The sequence below is a fragment of the Erithacus rubecula genome, assembly GCF_903797595.1.
Source record: "Erithacus rubecula genome assembly, chromosome: 8".
Lineage (NCBI taxonomy): Eukaryota > Metazoa > Chordata > Aves > Passeriformes > Muscicapidae > Erithacus > Erithacus rubecula.
This window is the reverse complement of record NC_136659.1, coordinates 32,224,905-32,248,092: the sequence shown is the minus strand read 5'-3', so window position 1 is coordinate 32,248,092 and position 23,188 is coordinate 32,224,905. Positions and strand designations below refer to the sequence as shown.

Here is a 23,188-nt window from a genome sequence, read left to right as displayed (position 1 = left end):
GAAAATGAGTGTCTGACTCCCTCAGAGTGAAACCCTCAAATTCCCCCTCAGAAAACAAAGAAGAAACCAGAAGTTGGCTTGAAATGGCTTGTTTAGAAACCTGGAAACAAGGACCTTTTAAAACTTGATTAAAAAAAAAAAAGCAGAAAAGGAATATAAGCCTGTCTTGCCAGCTCAGCAGCATGGAGGCCAGATTTGTTTAAGCTGAGGAATGGGCATGTTTGCCTTCAACTCTTTTGAAACAGGTGACAGATATTGTGCCAGAAATAATTTACTCACACAAGTATTGTTTCTTCAAGTCAATGTTTGACCTAGACCTAGAGCCAAGTGTGTTTCTTTTCCTAACATAATCCCAATTTTTCCCCTGAAGGTGAGGAAGTTTTGAGTGAGGAAAAGAATTAATGTGCACAGGCACACAGAAAGTTTACTAGTTGGTGGCAATCCAAAGTCAAAAATATTTGAAACATTGTGCAATCACATGCACATACCTACTTGAGAGTCAGAGCCTGTTTGTAGAGCCAGAAGTTGGTGTCCTACAAAGCTGGTCCAGAAAAATCCTTCCTTCTGCTTCAGCTGCTTTCCAGCTGAGAGGTTGCATCTAAATGTACCCTGGCTGTCAAAACAGATCATGGTCTTTGACAACAATTAATATTAAGAAAATAAATAATGCTTACATATTTTGGTAATATCTTTTGAAATTTTGGAAGGAAGATGTAAAGATATGTAGACCTATAGGAAAGCAGAGGTTGATTTCAGGATTTACCAAACTGCAAATATATCTTTGCTCTGATTAAGTCTTTTAGAGAAGGTCTTTATCTCTGCAAACTATTCCAGTATTTGCTGGAGAAGCTACCAAATATCCCAGTCTTTCTCTTTTTACCAGTTTAATATCTTTTTTTTTTTTTTTTTTTTTTTTGTCCTCCATCTGTTTGCTAGCTGTCCCTTTTTTTCCTATATACTTATAAAACTTCTGACTTTCTTATGTCCACCATCTAGAGAAGGTGTTTGAAAAGTATTCAGAAGCCTTTAAATTGGAGTAATGACTTGGAATTATGAATTATCCATATTCTTAAGGGGAAGGGACAGTGTCATTATTCTTATAAGAGCAATGCTAAATCTTCTCACCATATATTACAATTTTACTATATTTCAGATATTTTTTGCAGCTTGGTTTCTGTTAGTTTACATCATATTGAAAGATTTTAATTAAATGTGCTGGTTCTTCTTTGTATTAATACCATTGTTCATTTCTTTTTTCCCTCTCCTTTGGTGGCTCTTTTCCCTGCCCTGTGCATCACAAGGGATGGACTCCTGCATCCTTTCAGAGGACAGGGCTCTGAGCAGCCTGATCTGATTGAAGATGTTCCTTCTCATTGCAGGGGGTAGGACTAGCTGACCTTTAAAGGTTCCTTCTATGATTCTGTGATTCTAAGACTGTCTTTATGCTGAAAACAAACACTTGTTAGCCACCTTTCTGATGCCAGGATAAACACTAACATATTTTGCTGTAATTGTTTTTGGCTTCTGTAAAGAATCTTTCTTCTTGTTAGTAGAAGTAGCAGGTCCAGTTCAGTTAGAGCAAAATTTGCTCCAAGAATTTCCCTGTGTCTGCTTGTTTCCTTCCAGCACTCTTGAGATAATTGCAGGAGTCTGATGAATAGCTAGAGTGGATGCAGATTAGATGTACTCCTCCGGATATTCTGAAGTGTGCTGGAGTAGTCAGACCTTTGGTCAGAAACACATTTACATTATGACTCAGCCTTCTGACAATTGCTTCATTAGTAGATATTTAAAAACGACAGAATAAAGATTCCCATCTGACCCACTCATTTATATTCCTCTGAACAAGTGAGGCAAGAATGTGCAGTGCTTTTCCACTCAGAAAATGTTTGGTTTGCACAGTCAAATTGTTAAATTCTCGGCCATGCAAGGATTTCTCCTTAATACAGACATGTCCATCCTCCTTGAAATGGTGTCTGTGAAATGTAAACAAAAACAAATTAAAAACTGCAGAGTTCTCTTTCAAAGTAGCCAGGAAAACCTGAGCCAAACAAACCTGAAAGAGTAATTAAAAGGAATTTTGCTCCTTGGTGAGGAGCAATACACAAATTTTCTCACAAGATGCAATGAAAGATGTGATGAAAAATTGAGCAACCTGTCCATGGCTGGGGGTGGAACCAGATAACTTTTAGGGTCTTTTGCAACCCAAACTTTTTTGTGGTTCTGTGATTCTGCTGTAGCAGCAGACAGATGGTCCCAAGGATTCATAATCACAAAACTCGTCTTGTACCATCACAAGTGGTCACTTGCAGGGATGGACTTGCTGGTTGTGGGATTTGTTTTCCAAACACACCCCTTACTGGTTGCTGGGACTCCTCTGTGTGCAGAACTGGACTCTGTCACAGAGCCTGGGCAATATTTAATGGCTATATGGTGGAAATCTATGACAGTTTTGGAAAATGTGACAGTGCTGGTGATTTTGCAAAGCCCAGCTTGTCTCAGAAAAGCAGTGATGATTCCTTGATACAGAGAAGCTCAGCCACAAATCCCAGCTGTGGTCAATGATAGCAAGCTCAGATTCAAAGCTTGACTTCTTGGATAATCTGAGGGTCTGAGTTCATGGCAGCAACCTCAGCCAGCTTGATGTGATGGAGAACTGGAAGTATTTAACACTTGTATTTAGTGTTTTCCACAAGGTAAGGACAGAGGGTATTTTATGAGTGCACACTGCAGGTATGTGAACACAAGAGCTGTGGCACAGGGAAACTTCCAGAAATCACTGGAAAATCATAGCAGGAGTCTTACACATGTGAGACCTGCCAGTTTCAGAGGTAAAGCCAAAGGATGCAGAGAAGAGGTTTTTGAGACCTGTATGGAATAGAATAAAGCCTTTTATTCTTCTCTTCAAGTGTCTGATGTTAAACAGAAAACAAAAGAGAGGATTCAGATTACAATGAGGCAGATTGTGCCTGCGCCAAAGCAGGATCAAAGGAAGCAGTGTATTAGCTTGGAAAGCTTTAGGTCTGGCAGTTGAATAAAGTGGATGTTCTTCAAATCATTTATTGGGAGAAAAATTAAAAATGCAGAATTTGAGCTTTATCTCATATGTGACCCAAGAATGTAGGTCTTTTATTTCTTATTCTAGATTAAATCCTGTTACACGGCTGCCTTTTGAAGGTTATAATTGCTCCAAGGAATCGTGCTTATACAGCATTCTTCACCTCCTAAAATCAGTCTTAGTTTAGCAGTGCAGCCCTTTGATGGGAATATTTCATGGCCTGTGTAAAGTGGGTTAGAACTTTGCTCATTCCCTTGTCAACACACATGAATCCTGGCCAAAATAAATGTCATGTCTTATTGGCAGGGACCACTAAAGAAATCTTAGCCTTATTGAGGGGATTGTGAATGCAGGACTTTTCCAGCTCCAGCATTTATTTCAGATTGCAGTATTTGGAGCAAAATGTGAAGATCACAAAAGCAGTTTATTGCTCTTTCTGCCTATATTCTGTTTTTTTTGGGGGAGAAATAATAGCTCTAAAGCTCTGCTTTGCAAATAAGAAGAGTTGCCTTCTGCATTGGTGGACGATTAAAAGAAAAGAGAGAGAAAGTTGTTCATAATTTCCATAAAAAATAAGCTGAAGGTTTCAGAGGGCTCACAGAGGTAAAAATGCTAAAGCAGGACAAAAGAAAAAGTTTTGTTTTGTGTTTTGTTTTCAAGGTCTTCATTTTCAGACTACCACTTTTTTCACAGTGTGCTTGTGTTTGTCCACTGAGGGATTTTATTTGGTACCTTGGACTTCAGTGGAGCTAAGATCACACAAAAGTTGCCAATATGTTGGAAAACACAAAAGCAGGAACTGACATAGGTTTATATCACTATTATTAATTATTTTCAAAGTGAAAAATAAATCTTTTTGCTTATATTTACTGTAAGCATTTCTGAAACATTTTTTATTTCTCTTTCCTGCTTTGGTTGAGAAGTGATTCCACTTGCAGATCAGCCCGAAATGTAGGAAACAAATATGAGCATCCAATTTTCTAAATTAACATTTTGAAAACATTCCATACTTCTTCTCAAGAAAGTTTTTTTGTTCGCTTTGTAAGACAAAGCAAATGCTATGAATTTATTTTCTGTTGAGTGAATTCAGATAGTTCATTCTCAAACTGTCATTGGAATAAAGATTCAGTCATTACAATATCCATAATCTAAATATAATCATCCATGAAGCAAATGAAGAACAAGCAGAATTATAGAGATACAGTGAATTTTTTCTCTGGAAATCAAACTGACAAAAAGATCCATTATTTTTCCAATGGAAAAAGATGTATTTTTGCTTCCATAGGAGTAACTGCATGACTCATAGAAATACACTTTGATATCGTTGTTTTTATATTCTCAGGGTGCAATGAAGGAGTGTTTATAATATTTATGAGTCAGTGACTGTAGAGACCAGCACTTCCTGCTGATTGATTGTATCAAACACTGACGTGAGCAGAGGTGGGAAAACTGCCAAGAAAAACAATCTAGCAATGAGAAATACAAAAATAGCAAATACCTAAGGATGCACTGATGCACCTAGAATCATAGAGATGTCAATATATCTAATATCAATGATGCCAATTTCAATGAGAAGCATCAAAAAAGATAGCATGACTTTACATTTAACAATTTGTGTAGGTGAGAATATCAAGATATTTTGTTGGTTTACAGGCTCCAAAGTCAAAATATCTCTCAGTAAAAATAACATACAGACCATAAAGAACACAAAAAATTGGCGAGATTTCAACTTCACAAGGGTTTCTCCTTCAAATCTAAAATCAAATATACAATAAGAGATTTCTTTCAGTAGAATATTTTCTTAACATGCAGCTGACCCACTTTGGTCCAAACCCTCTCCAAGTCAAGTTTCTTGCACAGCAAAGCCTGAGATTTTCAGTGTGGGCAGTGGGATGCTGCAAACAGGGGGATGAACTATTGCCCTGCTGGGCATTGTCCATGTGATTAAATGTTTTTTAACATTTTGTGCAAGATTCTGCCTTCACACAAATATGTACTCAATCCTATTTCTACTTTGAAGGTTTATTTTTAACAGCTACTAAAGATATGATGTCATTTGCTATTTTATTTGTTTATTTTACTTATATAAGCAATTACACTTACCCACAGATATTCACAGTTGACTTAACATGGATGGCTCCAGGAATGTGTTTTTGCTGAATTTATGAATTTTGGGTGGAAGTCTAAAACTGTCCCTTAATTTGATGCTTTGATATGCCTGAGTTCTGTGCAGTTTGCCATTAGCATAATTTTGGCTAGAAATGATGGGAAGTTGTTAAAGTTTGATGACCATCCAGGCACATGGACACCACCAGAGCTGGAACACAGCCATCATTCTGGTCAGAATTGCAGTGGGGCACGAGGGAAAGAGGAAGGCAACTCATAGGTCAGGTGGGATTTTGGATTCCTGCTTGTCAGGAGAGAAATGGGATCCTGGAAGGAGTGTAGGGTCAGTGTCTATATGGGGGAAGTTAGGAGAATAAATACCTGTAGGATTTCCCTCTCAAATCCAGATTGATGCCTTAGTTACCCAAAGAGCAACTAATGAGCATCTAAAGCCAAATGTCTGCTGCTTTTGAAGTGCTGTCTGTCCCATCATCCACTTTAGAGCTGCAATTTTAGTTAAAAATAACCCACCTGGTTTACACCATCCTCTTCAAAGAAAATACCAATGTAAAGAATGTTCCCATGCTTGGATCCTGGGGATGGGGCCATGCTGCATCCTGGTCTCCAAGGATGAGGGATCAAGAGCAAGAGATATAGACAAGCTTGAAAACATTCATATTTGATGGGCTGAGACCAAATATTGACACTTAAGAGACTTTCTATTTGTTTGAGTCCAATCAAGGACCCAAAATTGTCAGGAGGATTCCTTCTGAGCAGAACAAGAGGGACAATGACCTCAATAAGCTTCCTGCTAATGTTTTGTACATTAATGTTATTATCACTGTTGTTGGTATTATTAAACTGAGCTTTAAACTACACAGAATCTGATAACAATAAATGACACTTTTGCTATATTACCTGTTTAATACTACAGCAATTACTTGCAATTAGATGTAACTAATAAAAAGGCTTCTTGCCAATTTGATCCATTTAATTAAGTGTTTCATGACTTCCAGTAAAAGTAAAATATGTTCTGTTGGTGTTATATTAGCTTGAGACATCTGCCCTGATGATATACTTTTCTTGCTTTTTTCAAAAGTTATCATTTTTTTTCTCACAAGACCTAAAGGCTACTGATGTCACATTCTTCAAATATTTGCACTGACTACCTTTTACCTTAGATGTAATAATTCAGATTTTGATGCTTTGCTTGTTCCTATTTTTGATCCTTCTAAGGATATTCTCAAAAGCAGCTTAGGATTCCACCAAATGGCTCCCAAAAATTTCATGAGCAATAATGTCAGATCCTGAGGTTCATTTATCAAATTTCATAATCAAATATCAGCACCTCTTTGACTATGGCTTTATTTAATGACCTTCCTAACATTTCTGATGAGGATTTTTAGGAGTGCTGGTTCCTGTTCCTGCATCATTTCAACACTGCCGGTTTTTATTCTCTTGTTCTGTGTCTGCACCCACTGAGGATGGATTTTTGGGTCTAAATAACAAAAAAACCTCAGCCACTGTCTGTTAGGAGCCTCCTATCTCCTCCCATAGCCCAGAGGTGTGATCCTGCCTACAGCAAAACCACCTATAAACATCATAACCCAACCTAAGAGCCCAAAACTTAATTCCTTTTGTTTATTAATGTGTCCCTGCATTGGGGTGGTGAATTATGATTTTTTTATGAGCAAAAGAATTCAGGATGGCAGCCCACCAAGAATGAACTGCAGAAGATTTCAGCAGGAGGAGAGGCTGCCCAGCTACCTCGTTGGAGTACCTGGGCTAATCCATCACTCGAATTCTGCCTTGGCTTGGGTGCTTGATCAAAACTTATGGATGTTCAGTGATTGCAAAGGAGCTGCAAGCTGAGTTTCAGCCCATTTCTTATATTTATTTTGATTGTGTTGATTTTTCCAAGCTAGGACGAAAGAAACGAGCAAATCTCTCCCCATCTGCAGCAGGAAGAAAACATTTCAAGTACACACATATCTTCTGAAAACTGCTTTTTTCACAGTTCTTAGGGCCACAGCTTTCAGTTCCACAAATGATTCATTTCAAAGTTAAGTTGACACGGAAAGCTGAGCCGATATTGTTTGCAGAAGGGAAAAAACAAACTTAATAGAAATGCTTGATTTTTCCAGGATCACTGTACTCACATTTACAGTAGAGTTTCAGCCTCGTGCTGACCAACAGAGACTCCTTCAGGGAGATATTTAGGATATTTGTAGATTATATGAGAGAAAAGGGGCAGAATATGTAATAGAATTACTCTTGCAATTAGACTATTTATTATTTTTAACTCCAGAATGGTAGTAAATATGGTTTTCTGTGCTTGCTCGTGGCAAACAAACTAACTATAGAAATGCAAAGTTGTGGAATTTCCATTTCATTTCTTGCCTCATTAATTTCATTAACTTACAAATAGATGAATACATAAAATTAAAAAGTAATTTCTTTAAAATATGGTTAAATTACTCTCTCCAAGTATTCAAACCTTTTAATCTGTTCTTTTAAGGTCTCCATCTAATTGCTCTTACAGAGGCATAACTGGGCTTTTGTGAATCAGAGATCAGTGTGATTGATTATAAGGAAGCTAATCAGAGGGTGCCATTTACAAGATAAATGCAATTGTCTCTAAAATATTTGCTTGCAGTCTGTGGCATTTCACTACCTCGGCAGCATGTATGAAATGATGTGTGGGTGGGATGTGTGAAGGTGTGGATTTATGTGGGGAAATCAAATCTAGCCATGGAAGAATTGCTATTTCTCCTATTTTTTTTCCCTTTTTTTTTTTTTTCTTTTTGTTCCTTATACAAGGACAAATTGCATGGGAATTATAGTGTTTCCCATTTAATAGAAGTAGCCTTCATGCTGATGTTTTTCACAACAGTGACAAATGGCAGCAAAAAAGAAAGGGAGAGAATGTAATCAATCTTTATACTTTAAAAATACTTGAAAACTAAGATGAAAACGAAACTATTTCAAGAGAAAAAATAAATAGTTGGGAGCAAACAATTATCTGGAAGAGAAGGGAAGTGCAGAAGATGATTTGAGACTTAGTGCTGGGTCTTGGAGGAGGCAAAAACTCCTGTTCTGCTTTTCTTTCTTGTTTGGGACTCCAGTTTCCATGGCCACAGCACTGTGTATGTCCAAAAAGGAGAATATTCCCCCAAAAGACTACAGAGTCTGACAGCTGAAAATGTGAAAGGGAGAAATTAGGAAGAAAAATTGAATTCTCCTCCAATTCCCAGGGATTGAAGACTGCTAAACAGCAACAGCTGAAGGTGTAGTTCAGACCAGAAATCATCCAGGTATTTAACATGTGTTTTATGTCAATATTGTAGATGTGCACTAGCACAATATTTGTTAATGTTACTGGAAAAGGCATAAAAATAAGATTTTAAAATTAAGTAAAATATTTGACTGAGATTTCACATAGATCAGTAAAAACACAAAATGCAAAGACTGCTATACCCTCTGAACCCTTTCTAAAAGCTCATATAACAGACAAAAGATTAAATAGGGAGTCTTGAACACTTTGCTGAACACAAAGGAAATTAACTCCTGGAAGGATTAGATCAGACTGTGCTAGGTGTGCTCTGGATGATGGAAGGTTTGGAAGGGAAAACTCGGCACTTCTCAAATTACACGAGGTGAGAAATGAGCTGGTCAGCCAGAAAATGGCCCCCTATTTATTCTATTATTCAAATGTCCCTCCTGCAGCTGTGGGTCTCAGCTGGATTTCAGATTTTATATAAAGCATTCTGCATCAGCTTTGGGGTTTGTGTGTTTAGAACCTGCCAACCAGATGTTTCCTCAGATAGAAGATGTTATTGCAGTGCATGTTTATTGGAAAAAAGAGATGTTCAGATGCTGACACTTCCAGACTTTCACAAAACTTTCCATTCTTCCTCTTTAAATCAAGTATTGATTTGGCCTGGGTTCAATGTGTGCTTTAAACTAATGCACCATAATGAAAAGTCATGGCAAGATTACTTAGGGATAAGTTTTTTAGATTTAGCTGAACTGCACTGTTTTCATAATTATAATGAAGACACTTAAGGGGATATTTTTCATGCAATGCCTGGCAGTAATCCAATGTCACTCCCATTAAAATCACCTGGTCAGAAATTAAGCTCCTGGAGTTTGAAAACTGTAATTTTCAAGTAACAAATTATTTTCCCTTTAGTGAAATTTTAAAAACCCAAAACATATTATTTATATATTTTAAATTTATTATATGAGAACTGAATGCCATTCTTTAAACAGGTGGTAGAATAGAATAAAAAAATGTTTATTTCTAATTTTACCATAGCTGCAACAGATAAATTTTAACTGAAATTTTTGGATAACTGCAGAGAGAAGTTATGGGATCTGAAAATAGACATTGATCTCAGAGGACTACTTTTTATAATACAGCAAATAGTTTTTTCCTTTAGCTGATTTTTCACAACCAAGGTTTTCTTCACATTCAGACAATTATTGATTACTTACAACTCCCTTTTCACAATAATCTCCTAGTACAATTTTTAGTACTTTCCTGAGATCCTTTTTAATAGCACCTCAATATACCTGTCTAACCCAGGTTTCCACTTCCCCACAAGGAGCTCATAAAGGTTTTTTCTTACACTCTCTTACCTGACTGGGTGAGAAGCTCTAATTGTTGCACTGCATCTGAGCTGTCTCCTTTCTTTCTGCCTTTACCTCTGCACTTGCCTACCCAAAACTTAAAAAAACCCTCAGCAGCATTTTTGGGAGAGCTGTGCCACCAACAGAGAGCTGTATTGATGAGATTTGGTGCCTTCATCATTCTGTGTTTGCAGGCAGTCAGAGCATGGCAGGGTTTGGCAGCATTTTTCCTTTCTGCTGCTCCAAAGGCATCGTGGCAGGTGAGTTCTCTTTATTTTCCCTCTGGGAGTGTGGACCAGCTGCTCTGGTCTCAGCTCCTCATACACATTTTACTCTGAGGTTTGAAAACCCATTAGTGTCTAACCACCCTCAGTTACACCAAAATACAGCCCCATCTCTGACCACTCTTCTGTGTGTCTTTGTCTGGCAGCTTTCACACATTTCAAGCATGACACTTGTCTAACACAGAATTACCAAACTTCCCAAACTCCTCATCCTCTGCTGCTTCTGACATCTCAATTTACTGCCCTGTCTCTGTCACCCACTTCTTGCTCTGTGCTTTTCCTCTGCTCTTGTACAGCTGTTCAAAAGGAGATAAAATCTAGAGTTGTTCATATTGGTGTTTCTTCTCCTTGTCCTTTGATTTCCTCGAAGCACCTGTGAGTCCTGACCACAGATTGGGGTGGTCAGCAGCAGTGGTGCAAATGTCAAGGGATAATCCCTTTTAAACAGAGTGGAAACACCTTCAGAAATCTGGCTTGCTCCTGGAGAAGCCAAATTTCAGGTGGTTCATGAGGAAATACAAGCAGAGGGCCAATGGCCAAGTCTAAAGGATGGATGAGTTCTCTGAATCCTGACCTGCAACTGGAAGCTCAGAAGGGCAGCCTGCCCCTCACACTTGGACTGCACAAGGTGACTCTGGCAGCCAGAGAGTGTCTGCAAGCAAGGTGAAAACCCAGTTTGCTGGGAACATCTTTGTGAACAGCAAGATTCCCAAAATAAAGCTGGAGTTCAGGGAGGGTCAGGGAGAAAAAGTAGCAAAATGCCAGCAAAACTGGGAAATGCTATCCAAGCATCTGACAAGCTCAGCAAATAGCAGAATTGCCTCTCCAGTGAAGTTTAATTAAAATGTCTATTGTTTCCATTATTGCTTAATGATTCCTCCAAAAGTAGAACAAAAGTTTATTTTTGAGGTTAATTATTCCTGGAATTTTAAAGGGATATAAGAGTATTTTCCTCTATCTCATTTAGTAGCTGAACCATTGAGGAGAGTGAAGCAAATGGTGGTGTAAGAACTGGTGAAAACAATTTAGGTCTCAGAAAAAAGCTCCTCATGTCAGATATCACGGTGTTGTTGCACAAAAAAACAATCTCCTAGCAAATTAAGTTAACTTTCTGTGCTGGAAAAAACTTGTCAATGATTTTTCCCCATTTGCTCCTGAATTCTTACTGAGACTCAGCATGAGGAAATGGTGCAGTTGTTTCTGCAAGCAAATGAGAAAATGGATCCATCAGGGCATAGCACTCACTGTGCTGCCAGCAAAGCTGGATTCTGCTCCTCAGACTTGTCTATGCTAATTGCCATGCTGGGTTTTGTCATCTGTCCAATAAGCCATGCATCAAAACTCAGGATTCAACATTAAAACCTCATGCTAGTGGGGAAAAAAAAATAAAGAGTTCTAAATTAAATATTTTTCAACATACTGAATTGTGAAATTGATTGTTGCATGTGGGGAGTACACATTATTGCTCTTTAGGAAGAGAGAAGAGTTGAAGAAGTATTGTTATGTGCAGATTCCTACATCAACTGCAGGTTCCTGTATCAACTCCTTGTCTTTTAGAAGTGCATTAATCAATTTACTAACATCTGACATGCAAAGTTCATTTTTTCTCATTCCTCTCTCAACCAGTTAAGTGGCAGCAATAATAAAAATGCAGAATTTCCAAAAGCTCCAAAATCGAGGCCAGTACAGCTCCTGTTTCCCAGTCCTGTAGATGCAGATATTTAACTAAAATCAGGGATCTTATTCCTTCCTTAAGATGTATGCCAAGACCTGCAGTGCCCTCACTGGTCACAGACATTGTCCAGGTGAGTCAAGGACAGGCTGAAGATTTCTCTGAGGTAATAAAAGTGCTCCAGTAACAACTTCACTAAAAGTCAATCATAGCCATCCAGGAAATATAGCAATTCTTTAAAAGACAATATTATTACCTGCTCCACAGGTATTTTGAAAGTTTCAGATAATGTAAACTTTGACTGAATAGAAGAAAAGGAGCCTATATTTAAATTTCCTAGGATTTCCTGTAAGGAAAAAGTTTTTAGAGGATACTTGTGCAGGTGCTTATCATCATTATGGCCAGTGACATATCTGGAAGGTGCATTTGTGATAGAAAATCTCTGTTAATCATCTGTGGAGGAAATACAGTTATGTTTTTCTGGTTAACATATCAAGCATCCTGCTGAAAAAAACTAAGTATATAAGCTATGTTTTATGCTAATTCTACAATAAGTTTGTTTTGAAGGAAGGGTTTTTTTCTTTATAGTTAAAACTTGAATTATCAGAAGTGTTAGAACTAGTGATAAAAGAAACAGTATTGTAGGTGAGCCTGAAAATATCAATAATTTGGTTATTATTTGTAATCTAACAATCTTCATGCTTAATCTAAAACCTTTAATTTTCTCTCCCATGTAAATCTCCCTGAAAATGAACAGCTTGGAAGACTTAGAAGCTGCAGACACTATAGAGGACAATCAGCCTTCAGCAGTGCCCTTTAAAAGCTCTGTGTATCAGCCTCTTGAATTGCCTTGAAGGTAATTTTGTCAATGTGCATCAATAATTTGGAGGTTTCATTTGCCTTATTGATATTTATTATTTTGATGAGATCAGTGGTGTTGTGGGGAACTGGTCTGTGTATATCAAAACATTCCTCTGCCCTGATATGGCAGAAAACAAAAACTATTTAATGTATGAATGCTGCAGCATCCTGGGTTGTCTTCTATAGAAAATCCTGTGGGTGGGATGGCATTCAGATATGTCTGGCAAGATGTGTTATTTCTCAAAGCTTGGTATCAGTTGGAAAAGCCAGAAAGGCGAGATGTGCATGTTTCTTTACACTGTAAATTATTCAAAAGCAGCTTTTCTGCTTCTATCCACAGTTTTCTTGTGTTTTGCTTAACCAAACTGGGCAGAGATAGAGATTCTAAAGTTTTTTCTTTTTATGAAGAAATATTTTCATAAAAGCTGGAGATTAAAAAAACCAAAACAATTATTTCTGCTTTAATTGCCTTATTTGCTTTATATTTTTTTTCTAATGCAGACAATTTTATTCCCAATTGTTTCTGATGCTAAATTATGTAAGCCTTAAAAAAAAAGTAGAGACATATATAATAGAGAGAGAGTAACAAGATAAACTACTCTAAAGAAAAATGATTTAAAGCTACTCAGACTTTTGCTGTGGGGTTATATACTCTGTATTTGATGTTGAAATGATTGGTGTGATCATTGCTGCTCAGGGCTGAGTATGGGCCAGTTTATCATATCAGGCATCTCCTGTCTAATGCCATTGGTGCTGAGGCTGGTACCAGTGTAAACTCTGTTTTGGAGTTTGCAGTCTCAGCAAATGGAACCCAGCTGCAGATAACTGATTTCCACCTGCCTAATTTCCTATTTTATCTTGCTGTCAGAACTCTGATGCCAAAGGATTTTGGTATCCAATCCCTCTGGGAGACATCCTGGTGTTTACAAAATACAGTTCAACAGGTAACAAGAATATTGTTCCTCTGGGGTCATGTTCCATTCTTGGGACCTAAATATAATTATTCACAGTCAAAGCTCAAACACACTTTTAGAAATTCTGTATTACAGAAATCAACCAATGTGGCTTTCACACGTTTTCACTATGTCATCTGCAGGTTTTCTAGAAATAACTTCATGAAAATAAGAAAAAACACTGAAAAATTATGAAAAAGGGATAGAGTTCACATGTGAGGGAGAAGAAAGCAAGGAAGAGAAAAAACCAAACAAATCAGTAATAAAGAATAAAAGAAGAAAAAAAAAAAAAAAAAGAAGAAACAAGAAAAAGTCCAAAGAAATAAACTTGCACTCTGTATTTGATAACTATAATTGCTGTGCTCTTTACAAAGGCTTCTGTTTTTGGTTAGAGACTTAGAGATAGGTACTGCTGAAAACAGTATTTAAAATTCATTATTTTTCTCCTTTTCCTTTGAATTCTTCATTATGTAAAACATGTACACCAGTGCTCTTAGAATCTTTTGTTCTTTTCATTGAGTTGTTCCATTTTTATTGTAATTTCACTGCCCTTGCAGTCTGGATATTCTCTAAAAATGCTCCCTATCTGCTAAGAACAAATGCTCCTACAGTGCCTGCTTCCCATTTCCCCTTTAAAGTTCCTTTTCTAAGTGAAAATGTAATTTTGTTTGTCTGCTTTTTTCTTTTAAATACCTGCCTGCTTTTGTTTCTTAAGCAGATTTCTTGCACTGGCACAGTGCCCATGGATCAGGACCACACCCATTTTTCTTGCCCAAATTTAACCAAAGGTAATGGCAGTATGGGATTAGTAGATACCAGCAATGCAAAATTAAATAATTATTATTTAATTAATTAACCATTAACCACTTTTATATTAGAATTATCAATTTTTATGCTTTTGCCTGAAGATCTAAAAGGGATTTACAGGGACATTAGTAAACTTCCCTCCTGTTGATACTTCTGAAATGACAAATTGCTTTGTTCCATGGGCAGAGAATTGGAAAATGTTTTAGGTTGAGATGGAACATTAAAGCTCATCCAGTTCCACCCCTGCCATGAGCAGGGACACCTTCCACTGTCCCAGGTTTCTCCAAGCCCTGCCCAGCCTGGCCTTGGACACTGCCAGGGATGGAGCAGCCACAGCTGCTCTGGGCACTAAGTGCCTCACCACCCTCACAGTCACTAATTTCTTCCTAATACCTAATCCAAATCTCTCCTCTTTTGGATTAAAATTATTCCCTTTTGTCCTGTCCCCATCTGTCCACATAAAAAGTCCTTGTCCTTTTTAATAAGCCCTCTCTAAATATTGAATATTGTCTCCCCAAAGGCTTCCCTTCTCCAGGCTGAGAAAATAATACAAAGGTACAAGTTCCCAAATTAATTTATCCAATATCACCCACCTTTGAACTTATGATCTTTAAGATGGCAGAGGAAAAAAAGCCAGACAAGCAGTTTAGCCCACTGCAACTTGTGCCTTTCAACTCCTTTCTGCTCCCCAAAATTCATTGAGCAAATGGCTGTTTAGTTAGATGTGTTGTTTTGATACAGGCTTATAGGACTCCATGCAAAGAAACATTTTTATTGAGGGAGAAAAGCCTCATGATGGTACTTGTTTTTACTGTGGGCTTCAGCATTTCAAGAGTTATGGACACCATCCAAGCAATGCTAATGTGCAGAGGCAGTATCAGGCTGATATACTGAGCATCATTACTTACTGTGGACTTTTTAAGAAGTTAGGAATTGAAGGCTGAATTCTCAAGACAGTCCTCTCAGCAGTTCAAGGACTTGGGCTTAGAGTTATCCATAAATTTTGTTTATGTTTATTCAATAAGGACTAAGTCAGTGAATGCTGCAAAGAATCATTTACTTAAACATAAATGGGAATTAATTAGCCCACCAAATGAGGGCAAAGGAAATTCTGAGGCAAGGATGCACTCACAGGCACAGTAACACATCCTCTCTTTGCTTGATGGGCTAAAATTTCTTTTAAGGGTGGCTGCAAAATAATCTTGTTTCTTTTGTTTATCAGCCTGTTTCCACAAATATCTCCCTTGAAATGGGAAAACTTTCCTATGGCAGCCATTTCAGCAGCTGACTTCTCATTGGAAAAAAAATTCCTCTGAAAAATACATTTTGCTGTTTATTGATTAGTGATTATTTTTACTTGGGCTGTGTGCAAAGATTCAGCATCAGGTACATTTCCAACCTCCCAGCCCCCCGTTCAGCACATCAATTGGTGCAGTCTTCACTTTGCCAGTCCTGCAGTAAAAGAAATTAATGGACTATCCTACTTCATTTCATGGCATCCGGGTGATGGAGTACAGAAAGTGCTATAAACACTGGGGTTCAGTGGGATTGCTGGCAGGAGCAAGGTGTACAATATTTGGCCAGCATTTCACATCATCATTAACCAGGCAGAGTTAAAATTATCACAGCAGCCTGTCTTGAGTGGAGGCAGAAAAAGTGGTGCAGGCTGTGCAACCTCCTGGCTATTAAATTGACCCATTGTCACTTTTATTTGTTCCTTAACTTAATTTTGTGCTGTACTGAAATAAATGAGATCACTTACAATGTAAGAGGAAGGACCAATTAATCTGGCCAATATAGCATTATTAAAATTATATGTGTTCCACAGTTTATAATCAAATATGATGCTCTTCCTGAAATAAGCACTGTCTGTATGTAATGATACTCAGTAATGGGTCTGCTGGGTACCCATGCACAGTAAATTCAAATGCTGACTACATGGGGATGCTGTAGATTTTTCCTTCCTTTTCTGTTATTTTAATAGAGAGAAGAGTCAGGAAAATAAGGGGAAATTTCCTCTAAGGTAAACCAACAAAATCTCATTTAATTATATCTTATAAATCTGATGCTAGTGTATGCTTTTCTAAAGCATCAACACTTAGAATCAAATTTTTTAAAACTGTATTTCCCTGAACGGGAAAAATGACAATCACATCCTTTAAAATTGTATTTCCCTGAATGGGAAAAGTGACAGTCTTCAAAGACAGGAAGAAAATCCTGAAAATGACAGTTGAAGATGAAAAAGGAGATGGAAAATACAAATAGAAATAAAATCACTTGCTGCTGAAGCCAGGCTCATGAAATCAGAACACAAAATTGTCACTGCTGGTATATAATCCTTATACCTGGTGAGACTCCTCAGGATCCTCATGGCCATAGGGAGGAGAGGACAGGGTGGGAACAAAAATTCTCTAAATGACAGATATTTTTTTGGAGATGCTGGGTGCTGACAGGGTAATTCGTGGCAAGCCTAAGGACTGACTTAAATACTTTTCTTTGCCCTTTCAGATGAAGCAAATGCAGCAGATCAGAGAATGCTGCTCTGCAGAAAGGGTGTGATTCAGCATTATGACTTATTTATAGTCCACACCTTGTAAAAAGGAAAAACAGAGGGACAGGGTGGAATCACAGGCTGAGTGAGGTCAGCAGAACAATGTCCTTAGAGCTTCATGCCAAAATTTACCAGCAGATTTCCAAGGCTGCCTCAGCTCCTGATCATCAATAGCTTCCCTTAGCTCAGTGGAAATTGAAGGTGAGCACTCAATATTTTGAAACTCCCTTGGTACAATCAGTGCCCTGAAACTCCTGTGGCATGTTTTCCTTCCTGTGCTATTTCCATCTGCTTTTTATTCCTCTATTGATTTTAATGGACTTCAATTACAGTATCTTGTTCCTGAATCTTTAGAGCTTTGTTTATTAAGAGCACAGACTACTAGATCACTAGAATAATTTTTCTCCTCCTCTCAGACTTCTTAAGCACTATTTTTCACACTGGTCTATTATTTTAATTGAGCTAAATTTAGAAACATTTAGATATCTTTCAAATCCTCTGCAGCTAAAGTGCTGTTTAATGACTTTTTCTTTTTGGATATACTGTGGTAATTGACAAGTACATAGTACTGTGTGTCATCTAACTCTGATGTTCTGAAAGCTCAGAACTGGTTCAATCTGTATTTTAGTCACAAAGTAAATTCACAAACCATTCCATCATAATCTACCATTCTACCATTAGCAAATGCTTAGAGAGTTTTAGAGCAGGAGAATTTTATTCCCCATTCATAAATTTAAATCACTTCTCACCCTCATATTTCATGTTTATGGAAATGAAGCTTGAATTTTAAGTTTAGCAGTTCTGAGTATTGAAGTGCAAACCTTCTGTACCCTCTTCCAATGAGAGAAAATATTAATTATTTGCAAATAAAACCTTACAAACTCATGCATAAGCTATTGCAATCAGTGTCAGTAACAAAAAATCTTCAGAAGTGGATATTTTAATTCAGATTTATGCTCTCTCCAATTGGCCAGACTTTCAGTGTCATTCCAATAAGTTATGTACATTTGAGTGCTTAGCATTGCCCTTAGAGAATAGCTCAGAGAGGAGAAATCAGTGAAGCAGAGTCTGGCTACAGTCTGAGTTTAACTAACTTTGTACATATCCAATGTCATCAGAGCAAAAGGGCATTTTCAGGCAAACCATAACCCAGTCTCCTGAAAACTTTAGCCCATGAACCACAGTTCAGTTCCCAGAAAGATGCTCTGTCCTGGAAACCCCCTGGAAAGATGAAGAATAAAATGTAAACACAAGTTCTCCACTCTCTGACAACTTCTCTCAAAGGGCCACTCTTTAGAAGAACAGAGAACATTACTGTGCTTTTCCAGACAAAAATTCTGATTTGCCTTCTCTGCAAATAAAATAATTTCAAGGCTGCTGTTAACAAAATTGCCTGGTGAGTCCAGGCACAACAGGATTAATCAGCTCTACTTTTTCAGAGAAATGACAGTGAGAACCCAGATTTCTATAACCAAATTCCTGCTGAGTAGTTGAAATCTTGTCCCTGACATGAATATCCAGTTAAAGCTGGATAATATGTTCTTCATTATAGCCCAAATGTCTGAAGTAGTTTGACATACACAGAAGATTTCTCTCTTCTCACAGAACTGAATTTCCTTTTGGTAAATTTACTGTGTGGGAAAATGTCCCAAATAAATTTTAGCCATGTACTCTTTGAGTTGGAAACTCACTCAGCTAAAACCATATTGAAGTGCAATGCCAGCCTGTGATTAAACTTCAGCTTTCTTCATCTGTCCCTATCCAACAGTGGGGAAAAACTTTAACCTGAGACTAGGTAAGCTACAAAAGACCCTAAAGAAAACAAATCCCTAGTCTAAGGCAGTATCTGCTGTTTCTTAGCCTTGCTTTTTGGAGGTTCACTGTATCAGCTCCCTTTGGCAAATGTGCAGCTCTTCCAGACAACCTGCCTGGCATCACCTCCTCCCTTCCAGCAAGGCAAAGGTAACTTTAAAAAATGCAGCCTTTTAGCAGCTTAATGTATGTCCAGGAGCAATGCCCCACATCTTTATTCATGATGTGAATGATGATAGGAGTGGTAATAGTGAAATGGGGTCATAAGGGTTCCCATTGTGAACTAGTATTAATCTAATTTCCTACAGGGTGTTTATCTAAGTCAGAAATAACCAAGCAGTTCAAAACACTTTGGCAAGTCTCTGATGAAAGGAAGGCTGGGAAGAGCAAAGGGTTGCTGGAAAATGCTAAATTGCATTCACTCAGCTCTGCTGAGGGCTAAGCTGGTTCTGGCAGGGCTTTGCCAGGATCTGTCCAGTGCAAATTGTCTCATTATTATTTTTATGAATGATTAGAGCCATCAACATTTAAAATAAAAGTCCAACAACGAGGATTCAGGACTTCCATTCATAATAACAATTTTTCCACTCACAAAAATTTGCATAAATACAAAAATGTCTATGGGAGGTTTTAATTAAATAATAAAATGTAATGCTAATGTAGGTACTTTACACAACTCCCTCCAAGTGTACCAAAGGGCATGAGCTACCCACTCTCCCATTAACTTTCAGGCTGTCACCAAAGTAGGGATTTTTTTGCAGCTCCATTTCTGGTTTGAGTGCAGTTTGCCTGCCTTGCCCTGCTGTTCACAGGCTTTAAAGATGTGGACACTTTGAAATATGGGGAGTCCAGCACTTCATAAAGGCAAACTTGAGTTTTTCCAAGAGAAGGACAGGTCTGTGCTGCTGTCATTTCTGTTCCTAGCAATTTGTTTGGGCTATTCATCCACAGAGATTCACCTTCCCAGGATGTGATCCAATGTAATTAAGTGGATATCAGGTTTTGGGTGGTAGTGGTGGAGCAGACACCTGCCTGGCCCTGTGAGCAGTGCCAGTCCTTGTCACACCAGCAAAGATGTGGCTGGAGAGTCTCTGGGAACCAGAGCTTCCAGTGGAGAAACAATTCCCTAAATCACAGCATGGGAATGTCATACACAATGTAGAGAATGGCTTGGTGGGATTAGCATGTCTGACAGCCAAGCAATTCAACAACATTCAACCTCATGCTTAATGAATAGTCCATATGTCCAGAGAAGCAGGTAATTTATAGTCTAACATTTTCTTTTGATCTGTCGTTTGCTCTTTCTCTGTAGAATTAAATCACTTCCCAATGCACAAGGGAAGGAGGCGAAGGGAAAAAGTCTTTTTATTTTTAATTAGAATGTGCTAAATGGTAATAAAGTAATGTGAATACAGCAGAGACCTCTTAAATCCATAACAGTAAATCTATTGCTGCAACAGGTCCATCCTTTATCTGGTGCTCATTTAAGGAGCCTTCACCTGATGTGCCACACTGACACGAACTGATGCTAATGGAGTCATATATTTAAAGAATTCAATAAAGCATCTGTTGTAGATTGTGATATGCCTTGTAATTTTATTGACAGAGGTTTGTTTTGTCCTGAGACATATAAAATGCTTGGTTAAATGGCTTGATTATATAGTACTTTTAAAATATATTCACTTGACTGGTGTCTCGTACCGAGCAGCTTGTCAGTGATTAATCAAGATGATATTTAAAATGCAAATAATTGGATTGGCTGTTAAAAATTAGGATTTAATTCCCCAGGGAAGAAATTTTAATGTGCATGGCAGAAGCAGTAATCTGAAAGTGACATTCCCTTGTATGCAAGTGTTAAGGTATTAGGTGAAAAAACACAGGAGGATGGTTTAAAGCCATCTATGAATGGGAAAGACATAATTTCAGAAATAAAAATGCAACCAAAAATATTTTTTTCCTTTATTAGTTATGTAAAATACACAGGAATTTAGACATATTTCCATTATGATTGTTTTTTTTCATATATGAAGACAGCTCACTGCTACTTAAGTAAAAGTGGATTTTGGCTGTGACAGTAAGCTTCTTTCACCTGAAAGCAATTATTCCCACTTTGGGCATGGAATTGCCTATTCCCTCAATCCTCTCTGACCCCAGAAGCTGGAAAAGGCTCTGGAGACACGAGGTGTTTTCTGTCCCATCCACACCTCCAGCCAAGGGGACACAGGCAGTGTTTGGACACAGCACACATGAGGATGGGAAGATTGCTTTATTTCCAGGGGACTTTTTTTCTGAATCACCAATAACTTTTGTTGGATACCATGGCTGCCTTATTTGAAATGGGTCTTTTTTCCTAAAACAACCATCTTCCCTGTTTCTTTTGTAGACATGATCCCAATCCAAGGCCTCCAGCAGTGCTCCCCTGCCCAGGCTCAGCAAGGCACAAAAACATGGATTTTGTCAACCATTCCTGCCCCCTGCTCCTCTCACTTTTAGAACAGGTGTGTTTTGTCTTTTCAGCAGGGGAATTTATGTCTTCATGTTTCAGCACGTTTTGTGGTCAGGAAAGTAAATAATTTCTTGGAGGGATTATTGGTCCTTGAGGACTGGGCTTTGAGGTGCTTATAGGATGCATGTGTGGACAGATTGTGGAGCTCTTCTGCTCAGTGCCTTGATTTAATTACTGTGGGTGCACTTTGTTCCTTTATTTTTAACAGATATATTTTGGGAAACGTTGCTGCTTTTGCTTTGCTAGAAACAAGGGTGATTGCACACATCGTGAGGTTTTGTGCCACAGCTTTTTGCTATAATCTTAAATGACAGCTACATCTGTTGGAAGTTTGTTCCTATCTTCTGTTTAGTTAGTTTGGGGTTTTTTTTAGTTGTTTTTTGTTGTTATTTTTTAAATTTGACAGGTTGAAGAAGCCTTTTTAATGACTATTTTGCGAGTCTCAGTTTTTGAGATGCTCTTCCCAGCCTGTGAGCTGCTCCACACTGGTTTTTTTTTTGGGTAGAAATTCCAGGTGACTCCACAACTTTGGTATCAGCAGCACCTTTCCCTGGGGAGGAAAGGCAGAAGCAGACACTAATGTAATTTACCCCAGCTGGTCTGTATTTTACAGGCTGGGCTTTGTTTGGGTTTTTTTGTGACACTGATTTAAACTCAGGGGGCACACACATGGATTTAGATGGGGGATTATGGCCAAAGCCTGTCACAACTTTAGCAGGAGTTTCAGTTCCATTTTCCTTCTCCTGGAGTCAGGTTTTGCTTTCCCTGCAGTAATTTGATGTCACAATTTCCTTGAGTCATTTAGCATTTTATATGTTTTCTGCACTGTATTTCTCAATGCTTCCATCATGGCACTCTCATTTACTATTAGTTTACTCAACTGGAGGCTGCAAGAGAAGCAACTTGCCCAATTATTTTGAATTTTTCTGGGTTTATTCATGCGTTGACACATTCATGTTTAGTGCAACACTCCTGATAAAATAACTGAGATGTTGCCCAGTGTTTACATTAAGCAGCAGAGAATTCCAACCCTAGAAAATATGTGTGTGCAAACAGTCTAAATAAAGAAAACACAGAGAGGACTCTAGCTAGGAAAAAAACTCCAAACCAATAAAAACAATCTTTATCTCAAAATGCTAAAATAAATAAATAAATAAACAAATTCTATCTTCTTTTTCTGGCCTCTGGTGAGGCCACACTGATATTCTCCTGCCCAGGATCATTACAGACCTGCCCCCAGTCATCAGTCAAACCATTTCCCTCCCAGCTTGTGGTGCTGAACTACCAAGTTTCAGTGAAGATATTTCTTCCCTCTTCACTGCTCTATTTGTCCCAACACCCTCCCTGCTCACCAGGAGGTGGCCACAAGAAAGGACATCAGGGTTTGCCCCAAGTGCACACCCAAAGCACAGGTCAGAGACCTCTCCTGAAACTGTGCAAGCCAAAACACTCCATTTCTGCCCATTTTGCTTCTTCTATAGACTTTTTTTCCTAATTCCTAAATACTTTCACATGATACTGTAAAAATCAAAATGTTATTGCAGTAACTGCATCAAAATGTTATTACATTACAATGAATGTGGGCTGGGCTTTCAGTAGAATTTTAATTATTTTGGGGTGTTGCACAATCTCTGGTCATCAGCTCCAGATAGAGAACACTAAATTTCTCTTAAGCTTCTGCTTTTAAGACTCAGCAGACTCATTAAAATTAGGAGATCAAAAAAATGCAGAACAGCTCCATAGATGCAATTTACTGCCTTATTTAATTATTAGCTATGATTACTCTAATTGTACAACTTCATTAACTCTTCCCCACTTAAAGGCAATATGGAATCTTTAGGCAATTACAGCAAATAATGAACCTTCAAGTAGTAACACTAAGCCACTAAAACCATGGACTCATGGAGTGGATTGGGGTGGAAATGAGCTTAAAGCTCTGACTTCCC

The 23,188-nt window shown here is 38.0% G+C and overlaps 1 protein-coding gene across 1 annotated transcript in view; it reads left to right on the top strand.

Moving 5' to 3' along the window:
- Positions 1 to 10,612: 10,612 nt before the first annotated feature.
- The window catches only part of LOC306804534 (von Willebrand factor D and EGF domain-containing protein-like), a gene marked incomplete at both ends in the record, with an annotated part of 194,408 nt that continues 181,832 nt past the window's right edge, over positions 10,613 to 23,188 (top strand). The window contains 1 exon segment of the mRNA XM_079311273.1: positions 10,613 to 10,708. Coding sequence (XP_079167399.1) covers positions 10,613 to 10,708 — 96 coding nt within the window.